This window comes from Typopeltis vanoorti, chromosome 7 (assembly GCF_054136105.1).
Source record: "Typopeltis vanoorti isolate ZY-2024b chromosome 7, IOZ_Tvanoo_1.0, whole genome shotgun sequence".
Lineage (NCBI taxonomy): Eukaryota > Metazoa > Arthropoda > Arachnida > Uropygi > Thelyphonidae > Typopeltis > Typopeltis vanoorti.
Window position 1 is genome coordinate 55,199,318 of NC_143555.1, and position 18,795 is coordinate 55,218,112.

At 35.2% G+C, this 18,795-nt stretch overlaps 1 protein-coding gene across 1 annotated transcript in view; it reads left to right on the forward strand.

Annotated features, from left to right (window-relative positions):
• Nucleotides 1–18,795, forward strand: part of jar (Myosin heavy chain 95F jaguar) — a 517,008-nt gene that overhangs the window by 219,953 nt on the left and 278,260 nt on the right. Inside the window, exon 13 of the mRNA XM_090395608.1 lies at nucleotides 6,479–6,702. Coding sequence (XP_090251734.1) covers nucleotides 6,479–6,702 — 224 coding nt within the window. The remainder of the gene's footprint in view (nucleotides 1–6,478; nucleotides 6,703–18,795) is intronic.

Below are 18,795 nucleotides of genomic sequence, written 5' to 3' on the forward strand. Positions count from 1 at the left end.
TTTTGTTAGCATAATACAGAACTGGCAAACTGTCCATTCTAACTCCTTTAAAGCATCAAGGTTTGGCACTTTTTCCCAATAACCAACAGCTTTTGTTTGTCACTTCCTGACAGTACAACATCATAACACAGTAACCCAATACATTGCTTTTTTTTTGAACCTGACAGCATTTCAAGTTTATAGCTCAGGGAACCATCTGGTTTAGCATGGTAAAATTGTTTTATGAGCATCACAGATTTCATCAGGACTAAATTTCTACTGCAGCTCGAGTAGTTGAGCTGATTTCCACTGTTCAGCACTCGCACTATCAGCACTGTCCTTCTCACCATGTACCTTCTTAAATTTTATTTCATGTCTAGGTTTCCGTCACGATAACAACCATCTGTAGCTTTAAAGTTCACATGGCCCAGCTTTCTAGCTAACTCTCTTAATTTGGTTTTTAACATTTGACCATTAACACGCACGCCTCATCCAGTTACAGTAGAGAACTATTGATTGAGAGTCTCCTCAATGTCTGGATCCTTGTTGTCTCTCTTCCGTTTTAGTGAATCACACGATGCCCATTCTTCTCAAAATTTGTCCTGCTGCCCTAACAAATGTGGGATTGTAGATTTTGGGACACCAGTTATCTCTGCCAGCCGATGATCACTGGTGTTAGACGGCTGGCTTTTTATTTTGTCAAGTAAGGCAATTTTATCTGCTCATGTTAGTTCTTTTCTTGACATCTTGACAGTGGCCTTGTAAAAACAAACAAACAAACAAAAAATTAAATCAATACACTGTTCGTTGCACTTTTTACTAAAAAATTAACACACACCTGTTTTAATCAAAAGTATGCTACCTAGCAGCCACTGTAAATAGAATCATTACACTGTAAAACTGACTGACAGCAACACTCTCTGTGCAACTCACTACATGTGCATCATCTACAGTCACTATTGATAAAGTGGCAAGGTGACCCACATAAGTGAAGCAACTTCGGGTTATATTCTCAATTTGTTTTCTGTTCTTCAATATGTATACCAAATAAATGGCTGCTCCAATTAACCGGAATCTACTGTGTGTGTGTGTCTACACACATGCAAATTTTGTCTTGCTACTTTTCTGCTAGACCTGGTATATATGTATTATGCTAAAAAAAAACAAAAAAACAAAACGGCAACACTGAATTTTGACACTCTGTTCAGTACGTGTGCTACGGGATATATAATATGTGTGTAGACACACACACATGCACATTAAAAGAAGAGGGGCATTGCATTTTGCTGTAGCAATAGTGTTGACGTTGAAAGAAAAGACATTTATTGTTGAGCCTTGTTTTCATTCATGTGGAGTTGGGAGAACAAATGATCCAAGCCTATAACTTGTTTGTAAGCAGTTTGTTCATCATTTCCGTAAGCATGCCCCAAGCAATAGTGTCATAATTGCCTTAATTAAGAGATTCTGATGTACTGGGAGTGTTCTCACAATGCAAAGAGGCATTCAAGGAGACCACGAACTGTTAACAGTTTTTTTCTCAGTGGCAAGCGTTGTGGGAATAGTGAGAGGATTTATTTATAGAAGATACATATTGTATATACCAGTTGTTTTTACAGTAATCCCTCATTTGGTTTTGAATAATGTTTTTTGGATTAACATAGTTGATAAATTGATACTACAATTTATTTAACATAGGTTAAAAATTCACTTAACTTGGTGTTTTGGCAAGAGTTGCTTTATAATTTTAAATGACGAATGTTACTTCCTAAGCAGCCTTAACTTTATTTATCATGGCAACAAAATAAATGTGAGTGCTTAAGCCATTATTAAATAAGCTTGCACCGAATAATTATCTGCTGACTTATATAAACATTTTTATATTAAAAATTATCCTTCTACATTGACCATAGATGAAAGGAAGAGTGAAACTGCCATTAGTGAAATAGAAATGCCAATGTCAAAAATAAGCAAAATGAGCAAAAAAGTTATTTCAAACTGTTGAAAGTTTAAGACAACAACTTATGGTTTATTGATCCCATCCTTATGCATGATATGCATGTCTTCCGTAATGTAATCAAAGTTACGGGCTGTTACTCTGAGATGCATAAACATAAAAAGAAAGAAAAATAAGTGCAAACTACATTGTTAAATACATGCATCTCTGAAGAAAATAATTTTCTTTTAAATGTACTTGTATGTATAATCCTGAATATATGTCTTAGAGGATTTAATAAACTTTCACTTGCTTCAAGCATTTTATTACTTTGTACTGGTAGTAAAAATGGTAAAGAAAAAGAAAACCCATGGATGAGTTATAATTTTATTCATTGCTTATTATATTCAGTTAACACATTTTCATTCATACAGTGTTCTTGTGAGATACATCAATAGTATAAAGTGAGGGATGCCTGTATATATCTTTTTTAGACTCATTTTTATACACTGTTTATATACCTTTTGATGCACTTAAATACTAGTTTATTGTATGTGCTGGACTGGTTAGCCAACTGGTTATCATATCCACTCTCTAACCAAGAGGCTGTGGTTTCAAATCCTGCCCTTGTTCAAATCCCTTGGTTGTTGCTTATTGAACAAGTTCTATGTTTGATCTCTAAAATAGGATTCAAGAATAGGTCAACTAGATGAAAAAAAAAAAAAAAAGAGTGTTTAATCCCAAATTTTCACTGTGGATGATGTTTTTGCTCTTTGGAATAATTCACACATACTAGAAACCTTCATCACAGAATCAAATTTGTTATGAAACTTGAATCAAATGATGGGGAATATATCTTTCCGTTATGTCTTTATAAATAGAGAATCGGATGGTTCCTTGTCAACATCTGATTTGCAAAAACACAGATCTATCACACATCTGCTTGTCATCCTGCACAGAAAAATGGTTTTATTAAATGAAATTTCTACAATCATAGGAACAACTATTCTCAACCAGTACTCCAAAACAATAGATCATCAACCATTTTTCATTATTCTCTATTAGAAGAGATGACTCACATAGAATTACCATTCCATGCATTAAAAGCATTTCAGAACACATTTCCTGTATCTTAAAGGAGTCTATTATCTCCACCACTTTCTAGCCTATTAATTCAATCAGTTCTATTATCTCCAATAGATAAAATTCCACCTCTACTGCTACCAGGTGTACTCGATCCCATGTAACTGCCAGACAAGCAGGCTGATCAACTAGATGCATTTTGAACATCATTCCTACATGACCTCCAAGAAATGCAACAAATTGGGTCTAGCAGAACATAGGATTATTGATACTAGCTGAAGGAACCATTGAAATGATACCATGTTATTACACAGATGTTCCCATAAATATGAACATCTCTTTAAAATAAGTTCCGAAGTCCTTCTACATCAACAAAATTGCAACTTAATTATGGACTTTCCGTACCAAAAATATGGGAAATTATTAAGAGCTCTGTTGTTTAATATTATGTTTTTTATCAATTGTGCACGCATACACACACGCTTCAGTGATCAGTATAGTGTTGGTTTTTATTTGCATTCTTTACAAGAAGGGATTCTATTCTCCATACACCATTATTGTGGTTTAATTCTTAATTTACAACTATATTCCAATAAGGATGGTTCATGATATTTGAACTGTAATATTTGTAGTTGAATCAATCTTAATTAAATAATTTTTGTAACTATGTCTGCATATGAACATAATATCATAATCTCTCTCTCTCTCTCTCTCTTTCCCCCTTCACCTCAGCTGTAGGACATAGTACTCGCACATTTAATTCAACTTTGATAATTTATGGTCCCTTGTGGCTTTGAATTTATGGGATTTTTTTGTATAAAGTATGGCATTCTCCGTTTTGTTGTGAACAGAAGATGGGGGGTGGGAGTGAGATATCTGAAGGAGGCATGCCATGAGAAATATATTAAGGACATTAAGACAAAGATTAAGGCTTCTAGAATATTAGACTTGCAGACAAGTAGTGCTGATTTGTTTGGATTTTTGGTGGAATGGAAGAAGATTAGAAATTATTTTCCAATCTCCTTCCATTGCTTATTTTGCTGAGTATTGGAATGACTAAGTTAAGATCTCCTACAGTTAAATGTCAAAAAATTAGGAGTAGATGGTAAAGATACTAGATTACTGATAAATCTATATTCACAGCAAACTGCCTCAATAAAAATATCAGGAGAAACATCAGAGGAATTCTCAGTAAAGAAGGGTTTCAGACAAGGCTTTGTCTTTCTCATATATTGTTTAACTTCCATACTGAAAATATCTTCCAGCAATTAGAAGAATTTAAAGGAGTCAGCATAGGAGGCAGAAATTATAAACAACTTAAGACATGCAAATGATACATTACTGCTGGTTGAAAATAAAAAAAGATCTTCAAAACCTATTAGAAGATATGCTGAAACTAAGTGAAAAGTATGGACTTAATTTCAACTTCAAAAAAACTGAAACCATGTAATGAGAAAAAGGGGAAAATACCCAATATAAATATTAAGATCAGAGGAAATACCTTACATCAATTAGAGAGTTATATATATTTGGGTTAGCTATTTACAAAGAATGGAAAGTATGATAAGGAAATATTAAGAAGGATAGAAATGGTTAGATCAACCGTCATTAACATGAAAAATATTCTGACCTGAGGGAAATTCACACAAAAACACGAATTAGGCTGTTCAAATGCAATGTATGGTCAACACTGCTATATGGAGTGGAAACCTGGACAATATCAAAATATTGTGAAAATAAACTAAAAGCCTTTGAAATGTGAATCCTCAGAAGAATCCTTAGTCCTATGGACTGCCAAAAAAAAACTAATTTAGAAATATTAGAGATGATTGTAGAAGATAGGACTCTTGAAAACCATTAAGAAAAGGAAAACTACCTACCTTGGTCACATACTAAGGCATGAGTCCCCTACAAAAACACTTCTAGAAGGAATGATACAAGGAAAAAGAAGAGGAAGACAAAGAACAGACTTGATGGGAAATATTAAGGACTGGACCTTTTTGTCTTATGAAGAATGTAAGACAGAAGCACAAAACCATACATAGTGAAATATAATAAATTAAAGATACCAAGAAATTATATACTTAAATATAATAAAAATAAAGGTGAAGTCATACCACCTTTGCCATGAGCTGCCCCAGTCCTGAAAGATACTTCATGTGCAAACTTTGTTTGCTTACACTTGGATAATGGATTAAACCAAGTATATAATTTCTTGGTATCTTTAATTTATAATATAACCAAGTGAAAAACTTTCAACAACTATCTATCTCTAATCCAGAGCATTTTAATAATAAGATGTGATACCTTTTAGCAACTCATACAGGAAAATATGGCTCCTGCATTACTTCAACCTTGGTATATCACCTCCGGGTCTGGCTCCCACTGATGAGACCTCAATAAAGGTCAAAACCGGTCTTGGTAGTGACCCTTCCCATAATGCATAGCATTATGCATGTCTGCAGAGAGATGTGCTTTTTATTATGGGATACTAAGGCAAGTGATGTGAAGTCAATACCACTTTTGCCACAAGTTGCCCCAGTCCTGAAAGATACTTCAGGGGTGCAAACTTTGTTTGCTTACATTTGGATAATGGATTAAACCTAGTATATAATTTCTTGGTATCTTTAATTTATAATATAACCAAGTGAAAAATTTTCAGCAATGTACATAGTGGAAGCTCATGGTAGTCAACTTCCTAGAAGGAAATGACATCGAACAAGACAAGAAGTTAGTCACTGGACTGTGAACATCATGCTTATGATTGTATATCATCACTAAAATGCCACACATTTTCTTATTTTACTGTCCACTTATAACTCCAACATCACTAACTTATTTAGTCAGTCATGTTATTCCAGAGCAAAACAATAGTTTTGTCTGATAGATTAAAATAACTGATTAAAATTTTTTCTAAATCTCATAATTTTATCATATTATCTATAACAAAAAATTAATACAATAATGGAAAATATATTGTAATATAATACTGAATGAAGTGTGGCTATTGGGGGAGGGGGACTTAAAATCATTAATAATCAAATGTTGATATGGTATAGTATATTTGGCCACATGGGTTAACATATAAAATAACACTTTAGTATAACACGAGGATGTTGATGAAACAATGAAGAGATAAAAATTTCCTAATTCATGTAATTTGTTTTGAGGCATGAAAAGTGGAGGATGAGGCAGTGTTTTTATACATCACTGTAGAGCTAAGAAATAATTAATTATACTGACAATCAGATTACAATTGGATGATTACAACATGAGATTAACTCTTCTTAGATGCATTCATATTACACAATATGTATATGCAAAAAAGGTGCTAATTTTATCTAAAGATAGTGTATGATTAAATGGAATCTATTTGCTGATGGCCATAGAATATATTAATTAAATAATATTAACATTATTAAAAACCTCCCAATTTTAAAAACTATTTATAGATTATTTATATAAAAACTGAATTATATGCAGAATTATTAGAGAGTAAAGGAATTGGAATCTTTGATCTCTTGGATGAGGAAAGCAAGCTTCCAAAACCCAGCCATACCCATTTTACATCTGTAGTGCATGGTAATCATCCCAAACATTTTCGCCTTGCTGTACCACGAAAATCCAAACTTCGTGATCATAGAGAGATAAGAGACGATGATGGGTTCTTAATTAGACATTTTGCTGGTGCTGTATGTTATCAAACAGTAAGTAGAATATAATTATTATAGAATTTAATGTTTATTTCTTAACCTTTAATTTTCTGATTTTTCTGATATACGAATATGATAGGAGTGGAAAGGACATTGTGCATATTTTCCATTGTATGTCAGAGTCAGGTTGGATAGCTCTATGCTTGTCAGGCAGATTCTAGTGAAGGGATGCTTGTTTGGATGATGGAAAATTCTCTGATTAAGCTTATTGTGTGACCATTGGATTAATACTGAGTATGCTTTATTCATGTTGGAGGAATTTAGTGTTACCAAGATTTTAAGATTTCAAGGAATAAACTAGTTTCTTGGAATATAATGATATTAAGCATGGTCACCTGAAAGGCTGATTTTATAATGTCCAGTCCCTGTGTTCTAAATTTTCTAGGAATTGGGAGTAGTAGTACAATGCAAGGCTTGGAGATAGACTGCTTCCTAATTCTCACACCATGCCAACTTCAAGCAGGAAAGAAGAGATGCTTTCTGAATATTTCAGGTGTCGGGGATGCTTTGAGATCTCAGCTTTTCCACCTTTGAAGGACATTTCTGTAAATTGTCGTTAGATTTATTGGGACGCAAGCTTTTGTCATTCTCTAGGTTGTATAGAGGGAAAATTATAAGATCAGTTATAAGTCCAAAATGTTGTTGAATTAAGCAATGTATGAATTTTTCTCCTTGGAAATGATTGTGGATGGTCTTTATTACACTGTTGCATGTTAATAACATAATATCTGTATTAGGTCACTAAGTAAAAAAAAATCATTAAGCTCAGAATTAGAGAAATTTTTCTATGAAATCCAAAATTATCCACTTTCATAGAAATTTCTGACATTAACTCTGCATTAATATTTATCAAACTATACACTTCCTTACTCTGTCTGTCTGTCGGTCGGTCGGAAAAGTTCACAACACTAATGAATTGATTTTTTTCTTCTTTTCATACCATATTTATTGCATAATTTTTTATTAAAAACAACATGGTGATGATGTTAGTTCTCTGAAATCAGCAGATTCGTTTTTTACTTCAGTATGGCATGATATATATATCACATATAACAATTTGTGATTTGTAAGGACCAAGAAGACGAAACTGTCAATATTTTTTTGAAGTATTGGAGGTTGTAGTTTTTGAGGAACATTTCATGGGGAAAGCTATTCCAGAGGACAAGAAATAGATGCACTGGAAGAAGAGAATGAAATGCAAATTTGATGCATCTGCAGTTGAACTGAAAAGTGATGTTGGAAAGAAGAGAAATGATAGAGGCCAGGTTGGTAAAGCAGTGTCTGGGGAAGTGGCTGTAGAAAAGACAGAGCAGAAACTGTGCATCTGAGATAGTGGTTGAGATGATTGAGAGAGAGATTATCTATTAACTGAATTGCTCTTTTCTCGAGAGAAGCAAGAATTTTCTGGGAGGTTTTAGGTGTACCACTCCAAACATGTGAAGTATTAAAAGGATAGGTAGATTTGGGATTTGTACAGAGTTAGTAGCTGGATGAGCAAAAAAAATAGCATAACTCCAGAGCGAAAATGCCTGTTTTTTTTTTTTTTTTTTGGTGGCCAAAGGTATTGATGTTTATACCAGAAGAAGCTGGAAATAAATATCATACCAAACAGAGAGATCTGATCTTGTCTGGTAATTTGTATACACCCTCTGTCCAAAAAGAAATCAAACTTTTCAAAAATAGAAGAAACTAGTGTTGCCATCTGTTGTAGCTTTTTGTTGCTGAAAGCAGCAACCTTCAACTGTCAACTGTTTATGACATTTGTTTCATTAGAATCCAAGCTATAGTGCCAAGAGTTGACAGTGTGTTTTTACGAACGGTCGGAAAATGAATATAATAAATTTAGTTTAATCCTTTATCCAAGTGTGAGCAAACAAAGTTTGCGCCTGCAAGTATTTTCAGGACTGGGGTAATGTGATGCCTGGCTCCCACTGAAGAGACCTCAATAAAGGTCAAAACTAGTCTGGGTAGTGGCCTTTCCATTAATGCATAACATTAGACATATCCGCAAGGAGATGTGTTTTGCATTATGGGAGATACTGAGATAGTGAGATACTGAGATTTCAAAAATAGAAGAAACTAGTGTTGCCATCTGTTGTAGCTTTTTGTTGCTGAAAGCAGCAACCTTCAACTGTCAACTGTTTATGACATTTGTTTCATTAGAATCCAAGCTATAGTGCCAAGAGTTGACAGTGTGTTTTTACGAACGGTTGGAAAATGAATATAATAAATTTAGTTTAATCCTTTATCCAAGTGTGAGCAAACAAAGTTTGCGCCTGCAAGTATTTTCAGGACTGGGGTAATGTGATGCCTGGCTCCCACTGAAGAGACCTCAATAAAGGTCGAAACTAGTCTGGGTAGTGGCCTTTCCATTAATGCATAACATTAGACATATCTGCAAGGAGATGTGTTTTGCATTATGGGAGATACTGAGATAGGATTGATAGTAGCTTGCTCCACCTCTGCAAGGAGTCACCCTGGTGTGGCACCACCTTACCCCAGTCTTGAAGATACCTTCAGGCGCAAACTTTGTTTGCTCACATTGGATAAAGGATTAAACTAAATTTATTATATTCTAACCAAATGAAAAATAAACTTTCAACGGTCGGAAAATGAGTTTCAAACAGAGAGCTGCAATTGACTTTTCTGTTAAACTTGGTAAAAGTTTTACTGAAATGCATCAAATGCTTCAAAAAGCATACAGTGATGAATTCTTATTCCGTACTCAAGTTTACGAGTGGTTTAAGTGATTTCAAAGTGGTCGTGAAACATTTGAGGACGACAAAAAGCTGTGTCATCCAAAAACTGGACTGAGCGAAGTTAACATCCAAAAAGTGAATGATTTCATTAAAGAAAATCTGAAATCAACTGTGCACAACATTTTGACCGAGGGTTTGGGCCTTCGTAAATTGAATTCACGATTTGTTCCCCACAAGTTGACTGGTGACCAAAAAATGTATCAAATTGAACACTGCAAAGATCTCATTAAAACCGCCTCTTAAGGAGTCAAACTTCCTTGAAACGATTGTTACTGGTGACAAAACATGGTGTTTTGAGTATGAGCCCGAAACAGAGTGCTGAGTGGAGACCACCAGAAGAGGGGCATCCGAAAAAAAGTTGCTTGGAGAAGTCAAAAGTAAAGACAATGCTGATTTGTTTCTATGATTCCAAGGGCATTATCCACAAAGAATTTGTTCTGCCTGGCCAAACGGTCAATGGTGAATTTTATCTCGAAGTTTTGAAGCGATTGATAGCGAGAATTCGTCGCATACGGCATGAATATCGTGATGCAGACAGCTGGTCACTTTTGCATGATAATGCACCATCTCATCGTTCGAACATTGTGAGACACAAACTTGAGCAAAAACCAAGTTTGTGTGTTGGATCACTCTCCGTATTCACCTGATTTAGCACCCTGTGGCTTCTTTCTCTTCCCCCAACTTCATTTGCCGATGTAAGGAAAGTGATACAACACCATTGAAAACATTCAAGTGGCAGTAACCATGACCCTCAACAGTATCCCATAAATCGATATAAAAAAACTCATTTAACAAATTAATTGATCATGCCAAACGCTTTATCAAAGCTAAGGGAGAATATGTTGATTGAAATAAATGATTTCATTAATTATGATTGGCCTGTGTTTTATTTTCTATCAAAAGTTCGGTTTCATTTTGGACAGAGGGTGTTACTGATGATAAGGACAGGTGAACTGGGATCCATTTTTGGAGAATAAAGGCAAAACTACATTTTGATTACGTTGAAGATGGTTAAGTTATCTCTACTTCATTGAAAGGTAGTATAGAGACCATTGTTGAAGGCACTTGTTGGAGACAATTAATCTTGAAGCTTGGGATGTTTGTGTACTGCATAGTATTTTGAATGAGTTGGATGAATGGAGGTACTTTCCGTTCATGAAAAGTGTACTCTCATCAGCAAAGCTGTGGATGGAATTATTGCTGATTGAGAACAGGTCATTTATGTATAGAAGAAAGAGGATAGTGCTAAAACAGAACCCTGAAACACTCCTTCCTTCTGTCCTTCCTTCCTTCATTGGCATAGAAACTCAGAGGATACATGTAGACTGGTTTAGGTGTTGTTGGTTATTCATAACTACATAATAATATAATATGAATCTCCCCACCACACACAAACAAACAAAAAAAAAAAACAGTAGCAAATTAATTTATTATTGAACCTACAAATATGTTGATGGTTTTCTGAGCTGCTTTATTGGAGCACAAATTACAACTCTGGTAAACATACAGCACTTAGTTATTGTTGTAGTAAGTTCTAATTCTAACTGAAAATGAACTAATGTTCTAACAAGGCACCCTGAAGGTTAAACACCACAATGTTGAGAGAGTTTAGTAACTTGTTGGATATTCCTTTCACATAAGGAATAGGAATCCAAAAGATTTTTTTCCTGAGACCTGGAGACTGGGAGCCTAAACCTGTTAAATGCCTTGTTGATAAAATACTTGTTAAAACCATTTTCTAGAAAGGCATGTGGCACTTTTTAAAATGCTTCTCTTATTTGTAATTGAATTATGTCCAGTTATCATTGTATTGAAGATGCTTTCGATACTAAGGCAAAAATTTTACATAATTAAAATTAATTTTTGCATTGTTTTCTCTCCCAAATTTTAGACGACCTTTGTTTACTTGGGTAAAGGTTTAAAACAAGAATATAATTTCTTGTCTAATATAACTTACTTTGCAAAACTTTCTACATTGCATAGAAATTTACAAGGTTGTCAGAACACCAATGAAAAGTGGCTTGGAGATTAGAATTATAAAATGATCTAATCTCCCTTGTTTTCCTGTATATTACTATATTATTACTGTTATTATTTTCACAGTGCCTTCATCGAGTTGTAAGAGGTCTGCATTGGTTGCCGCAGTATATTGTCTACAGTCATTCCCTGGTACTCTCACTACCCTCTTATATAATGCACTGCTTGTACCCACTATTCTCCGTGCAAAAAAAAGAAATCAGCTCCCACTCTTGCTGTAATAGGCTCTTCATGTTGGAGATTTAATGGAAAATTTACAGCACACTTGGAAAGGATTAAAAACTAATTTTAATGCTTACAATATTTCATCTCAGTTACTGAGACATCTTCAGGGATTACAAATAACTCTTGTAACATACACTCAAATACAACACAATACTAAGTGAAACACATGGGTAACTCTAAAGTCCTGTCTAGGTGGTGTGCCCTCTATGGGCATTTGCCCTCTAGGTGGCCTAGGATGTAAAGTGGGACCTCTGATAATTAATGTTTCCCAAATTTTGAGAAGTTTTATGCTGTATTTATTTAAATTTGGTTGATTTCTGAGTGCCACTGCAGATTCTGAAAATGGTCTTTCTTTTTGAATTTACTTTTTCTCCAGGAGATCCTGTGGGTTGTATCAAACACATGGTCTCTAATGCCAGATTTACCATAGTCTTTTAATTCTGTGATTGCTGTAGCCATTGGAAAGGAAGGTGTTGTGTATGTGGTTGAATTTGGTTGAAAGGGAGGTTCTACTGGACAAAGATTGTGAGCTCTATTGGTTAGAGTTTTAATAATGCCATATTGTTGAGAGGGGTGTTGGCGCCTGCGTGAGTGGGTTTTCTATATATAGTGAAGGAAAGGTTGCCATTTGGAAGGCATGTTACTAAGATGTCTTGGAAGGGTAAACTATTGTTATTTTCCTTTTCCATTGTAAACTGGATTCTTGGATGTAGGCTATTGAGGTGACTGAGGAAGGAGTCTGATGTGTCTGGGCAATGAGGCCAAATAGAGAACACATCATCTACATATCTTAGCCAGGTTTGAGAGGGACTGAGTCTATGGCTTGTTTTTCAAAATTTTCCATGTAAAAATTGTAAAAATTCACCTCCTCTTGCCAATTTTTACATGGAAATTTTGATAAACAAACCTTAGTAACATGCCTTCCTAATGGTAACTTTTCCTTCACTGTATATAGAAGAACCCACTCATACAGGCAGATACATTAACAAACTCTTCCATCACCACCCCCTCTCAACAATATGGCATTATTAAAACTCTAACCAATAGAGCTCACAATCTGTGTTCCAGTAGAACTTCCCTTTTCAATTGAACTCAACCACATGCACATCCACTTTCCAATGGCTACAGCAATCACAGAATTAAAAAAATAATCAGTTCCTCTCCCATTTCCCACCCATCTCTTCAGAAATGCCATCACCATTCTCTACATCCATGGCACATCAGAAAATATAGCCAGGTCCTTAAAAAAAAGTAGAACCTCTACACAGCTTTTAAGCCCACTGTAAACTTGCTACCCTTATCTGTTCTACCAAAGATCAATTCCCTCCTCTCTCGGTGCCTGGAGTATATTAAGTACCCTGTACCTGCAAGCTGGGTTACTTCAGACAGACAGGTTGATCAGCAGCCATCTGTTTTAGAAGAACATAAATCATGCATCTGCAATCACGATGGTCAATCTGGCCTTGCAGACCATGTTTTAGATACAACTCACAGGCTCAGAGAAAAACCATCATGCTTCACCATAGTAAATTCAAAAGAGAAAGACTGTTTTTAGGATCTGTAGCTGCACTCGGAAATCAACTGAATTTAAACAAATACAGTTGTATAAAACTTCCCAAAATTTGAGTGTGTGTGTTACAAGAGTTATTTGTAATCTCTGAAGATGTCTCAATGAATGAGATGAAATATTGGAAGCATTAAAATTAGTTTTTAATCCTTTCCGAGTGCTGTAAATATTCCATTAAACCTCCAACATGGTGTCCTTCCAGCACTTTAAACTTCAACACATGTGTAATAGACTCAGTATGCCAAAAATTCGTCATAATTCCTGATCAAAACTCTAGGTGTATTACTATGCTAAAATAAATTAACTATCGCAAACTGTTTCTATGGTCCTTAAGAGTTTACTATAGTGAGGGTCAACTGTATTATTCACTACCCTCTTGTACAACTTCCATAGATGACCCTTTATTCTTCTCCATGTTTGAAAAATCATCCTAGTATCCATCTGGTAAATATCTCTCAATATTAACACCTTCATTGCCTCAATCATATTATCCTTTCATCCTCTTTCTACTAAATTTTGCAAATTATAATACCCTGAATCTGTTCCTACCATACCATCTTTGCATATTCTATTATCTACTTTTATATTTAATTTGCCATGTTGATTTAAAAATTTATGCTTAAATAGTTCAAGTATTTTACTTTGGTTCTGACCTGAGAATGCAGTTGACACATGCTCCTGCCTATTTTCAGTTTTATTACTGATTTTCATATCAGATTTTTTACAGCAGATATTCAGTTTTGTGAAAAAATATTGAAAACTTATACTGGATTTATTTAAACTTTGATATCATATGTAAATTAAATATCTAAGTTTAATAACACTGTTTTTGAAAGGATTGACCACTACTCTCCTTCATAATATGATATATCTTGAAGATAAACTATTTTATTTCTAAACTAACTCTCAGATCTATAAGTTAAAACTGGTATGAACACTGTCTTATATATTTCTAGCTGAATGTTTTTCTCATTTGTTCTCCTTTATGCATATATATGAATGCCAGGAGTATCAGAAACAAAGGGGTAGAGTTTGATGCCTTGGTCAATATGTTGGGACCTCAGATTGTAGGCATTAGTGAGACCTGGCTATCAGAATCAGCCATACTAACTGGTATTGAGTGTAAAGGGTACAGTATTTTTAGGAAGGATAGACAGGACAGGATAGGAGAGGAGTGGGCATGCTGCTAATGATATTGGATGACTTGAATCCATTTAGTGTTGAGACCTATGATTGTAGTACTAGTAACAGTATTTCATGTGGCACTGAATTTGAAGCCATCTACTGCGAGGTGGAATCAAAAGATCAATTACATAGTGAGATGTTACGGACCTGGTGGATCGGTTGCTAGTGATGAAGAAATGCATCGCCAAATAAAGATATTGGTATGATAAGAGTAACATTAATAGGGGACTTCAATCGTCCAAACATTGATTAGGTAGCAGTAAAATCTCATGAGAAGAATGAAACTGAATTTATTGAGCTGTTGTGAGACAACTTCCACAAGCAGCATGTGACAGAAAGTCAAAAAGTGTTAGATTTGATTATAGTATCAGAAGGTGCTTCAGTTAAAGACGTAACTATTCTGCCTCTGGTTGGTGACAGTGATCATGCAGTACTCACTTGGGAAGTGGCTAAGTTTATGAATGTTCCATTCAGAAAAAATAACATTCTGAACTACAAAGCAGGAAATTATAACCAACTGAGGAGTACTGGGTTCAGCACAATGGAAATCATTGCTAGATGTGAAGATTATCAACAGTTCATGGGGATTTAAAAAATCATTTAAAAAATACTTAAATAATGCAATATCAGAATACATCCCAAGAATTCGAAGAACAAATAGGGTAGGAGTCAAATGGATGTGTAATCTTGTCAAGCAAGAGATTCGTAAGAAATGGATGATATGGAAGGAATAGCATGTGCATGTGATGTCCATTATGAAAATTTATAAACAGCAGGCCAGAAGAGTCACAACTGTTATACAGAAAGCTAAGTCTGAGTATGAAAAGGAACTGGCTCTGCCCACTAAAAGATAACCCCAAAGAATTCTATTGATATCCTGCAATTAAGAGAAATAACGAATATGAAAGAATAACTCTACTGAATGCAAATGGTGTGACGGTGACAGATGCAAAAGAGATTGTTCAACTAATGAATGCCCATTTTGTTAAAAGCTATCAACACTGAGCTCACTGCTTCCTCTTCACTGGATGAAAAAAACTCAGGTGTATGAGGAGGAGGTATTAGAGCTGTTGCACAAACTGAATAATAATTCAGCGTAGGGACTGATGGGATATTAACATGGGTGCTTAAAGAGCATTCAGTTGAAATGCCTGTTCCTTTGACCAGGCTAGGCTATATAATTTGAGTCTCAGAACAGGGAAGATTCTGCAGGAGTGGAAAGAATGTATGGTAATCCCACTGTGCATGGGTGGTGCAAAGACCGATGTATCAAACTATTAACCAATCATCTTAGAGGTGGTGAAGATGTTGGAAAAATTGGTTAGGGCTTTTATTCAGAAATGGGTTGACAGAGAATCTCTACTTTGCAATGAACAGCATGAGTTTACTAAAGGAAGGTCATGTTTTAGCATTTTAGCAACTTGTTCACATTCTATAATAATGCTACCATTGAACTAGATAATGGGAATGGATACACCATGATACTTTTGGATTTTGCTAAGGATTTTGACTGATACAGCATGGAAGACAGTTGTATAAAAAATGAAGAATATTTATTTGGATTATACTATAATAGTGTGGATAAGAGGATGGCTGACTGACACATATCAAAAAGTGGTACAGGAAAACCTCACTTAACGCGATTCATTAATCTGTCAATTAATGGGTGCCAAACGAAATCGCATTAAGTGAATACAATAACAAGGAATAAGTATAGTTTATCCATCAGTTAGCATAAATTTGAAAAAAAAAAAAATTATGTGTAATCTATATATATATATTAGAGGATAAAATCATCAAAGTTAATAAAAATCAATTGCTTACATTTTTATTTAGTGTTATAACATTTTGAGCTACTTTTCTACAAAAAAAATTAAGTAAAGATGTTTGAATAGTGCTTGACTTTTTCATCTTGTCATGCAGTTAGCGATAGCTGGCGACCGCTTTATCAAGATTTCAGCGGACTTTGAAGCTTCATTCCATATCGGCATCAGCATCGAACAAAATTTCCTTATCATGCTCAATGTGATTGAAAACTAGCTCAAGTTCTATTGCAGTTAGTTTCTTAGTTGTAATTTTCTCTTCTTGTTTGCACCCTTTATCTTCTTCTTCATATGCATGCTGTTCTTCTAGTTGAAGGAGATCATTCTCGCTTAACTGTTCTGAATGGGAATCAAGCAAATTTCTCATATCTTCATTATCCAGTTCATTAAATCCAAGTTCTTTTCCAACTGGACTGATTTCTTTAATAATGTTATCAGCTGGGTTATTAAAAACCAATGAAATAATTTGCACAATGAGGTAAGATCTTCTGCCACACAGTTCCTTCAGTACTGCAGCTTTCTTTATCAGTTTTTATCTTTTCCACATCAGTGGTTGAATATAATAAAACCTTATAGGTATCTAAAGTAAAACAAAATGAAGGAAAAGTGATTAAGCAAGAGAGCAGAGATTGTACATGTGCTTGCAATGATAGCTCTGAGTCAACTGCCAAATGTTGCTGGCAGTTTGTTGAAAGTTTATTTTCCACTTGGTTAGAGTATAATAAATTTAGTTTAATCTTTTATCCAAGTGTGAGCAAACAAAGTTTGCGCCTGAAAGTATCTTCAGGACTGGGGTAAGGTGGTACAACACCAGGGCACTCCTTGCAAAGGTGGAGCAAGTTACCAACACTCTTATCTCAGTATCTCCCATAATGCAAAACACATCACCTTGTGGATATGTCTAATGTTATGCATTAAGGGAAGGGCCACAACCCAGACTAGTTTCGACCTTTATTGAGGTCTCTTCAGTGGGAGCCAGGCCTGAGTCGAGATACCAGGCAGAAGGATTAGCAGGTCATCTCTACCTATAGGAGTTGCCAAATGGTGTGCTACCCTTTTTTAATAAATTACTCTGGATTTAGAGAAAGATGTTGAAAGTTTATTTTCTACATGGTTAGAGTATAATAAATTTAGTTTAATCCTTTACCCAAGTGTGAGCAAACAAAGTTTGCGCCTGAAAGTATCTTCAGGACTGGGGTAAGGTGGTACAACACTTGGATAAAGGATTAAACTAAATTTATTATACTCTAACCAAGTAGAAAATAAACTTTCAACATCTTTCTCTAAATCCAGAGTAATTTATTAAAAAAGGGTAGCACACCATTTGGCAACTCCTATAGGTAGAGATGACCTGCTAATCCTTCTGCCTGGTATCTCCACTCAGGCCTGGCCCCCACTGAAGAGACCTCAATAAAGGTCGAAACTAGTCTGGGTTGTGGCCCTTCCCTTAATGCATAACATTAGACATATCCACAAGGTGATGTGTTTTGCATTATGGGAGATACTGAGATAGGAGTGTTGGTAACTTGCTCCACCTTTGCAAGGAGTGTCCTGGTGTTGTACCACCTTACCCCAGTCCTGAAGATACTTTCATGCGCAAACTTTGTTTGCTCACACTAGGATAAAGGATTAAACTAAATTTATGTTGCTGGCAGTTGACTCAAAGTGGACAGTGGTAGTGCAGTGAATGCACCACCACCACCATCCACTGGCTGCTACATTGAAAAATGCATCTGCTCACTGCAGATTGACAACAAACAATTTTGCATAACATAAAAAAATCACGTCAACTGATTATTCCTCATATCGAATTCACGTTAAGCAAGGTTTTCCTGTGTGTGTGTATATATATATGTATATATATATATACATACAGGAGATGTGAGTCTGCAAGATTTAAGGTAACTAGTGATGTAGAACAGAGATCAGTCCTTGGTCCACTGTTATTCAATCTCTCTCTTTCTCGGATCTCCTCATGTCTGAGGACTCGTGACCTTCCTGATGATTTGCCATTTCTTTCTCTCCTGTGCCTCTCTTATTGCTTGTTCTAGTTTAAGTTCAGTTATTCTTGATATTTGGTCCATCCACCTGTTGGGGGGTTTTTCCTCTTTTTCTTTTCCCACACAGTTTACCTTGGATGATTACTTTTTCTAGGCCTTCCCTTCTACATATGTGTCCAAAATATTGCAGTATTCTCTTTTCAATTATGTTTATCAGTCTTGTGTGGATATTCAGTTCTTCTAGAGTACTTTTGTTTGTTCTCTTTTCTGTCCAAGACACTCTTATCAATCTTCTCCAGCACCAAAGCTCGAACGCCCCAATTCTTCTTCTGTCATCTTTTGTCATAGTCCAAGACTCAGAAGCCATAGAGAAAGATTGAAAAAACTAATGGTTCTACAAGCTTAATTTTTGTCTTTTTGGAGATGTGCCTGTCTTTCCAGATCTTGGTTAAATCCGTCATTGCTTTTTTAGCTAGTGCTATTATTCTTCT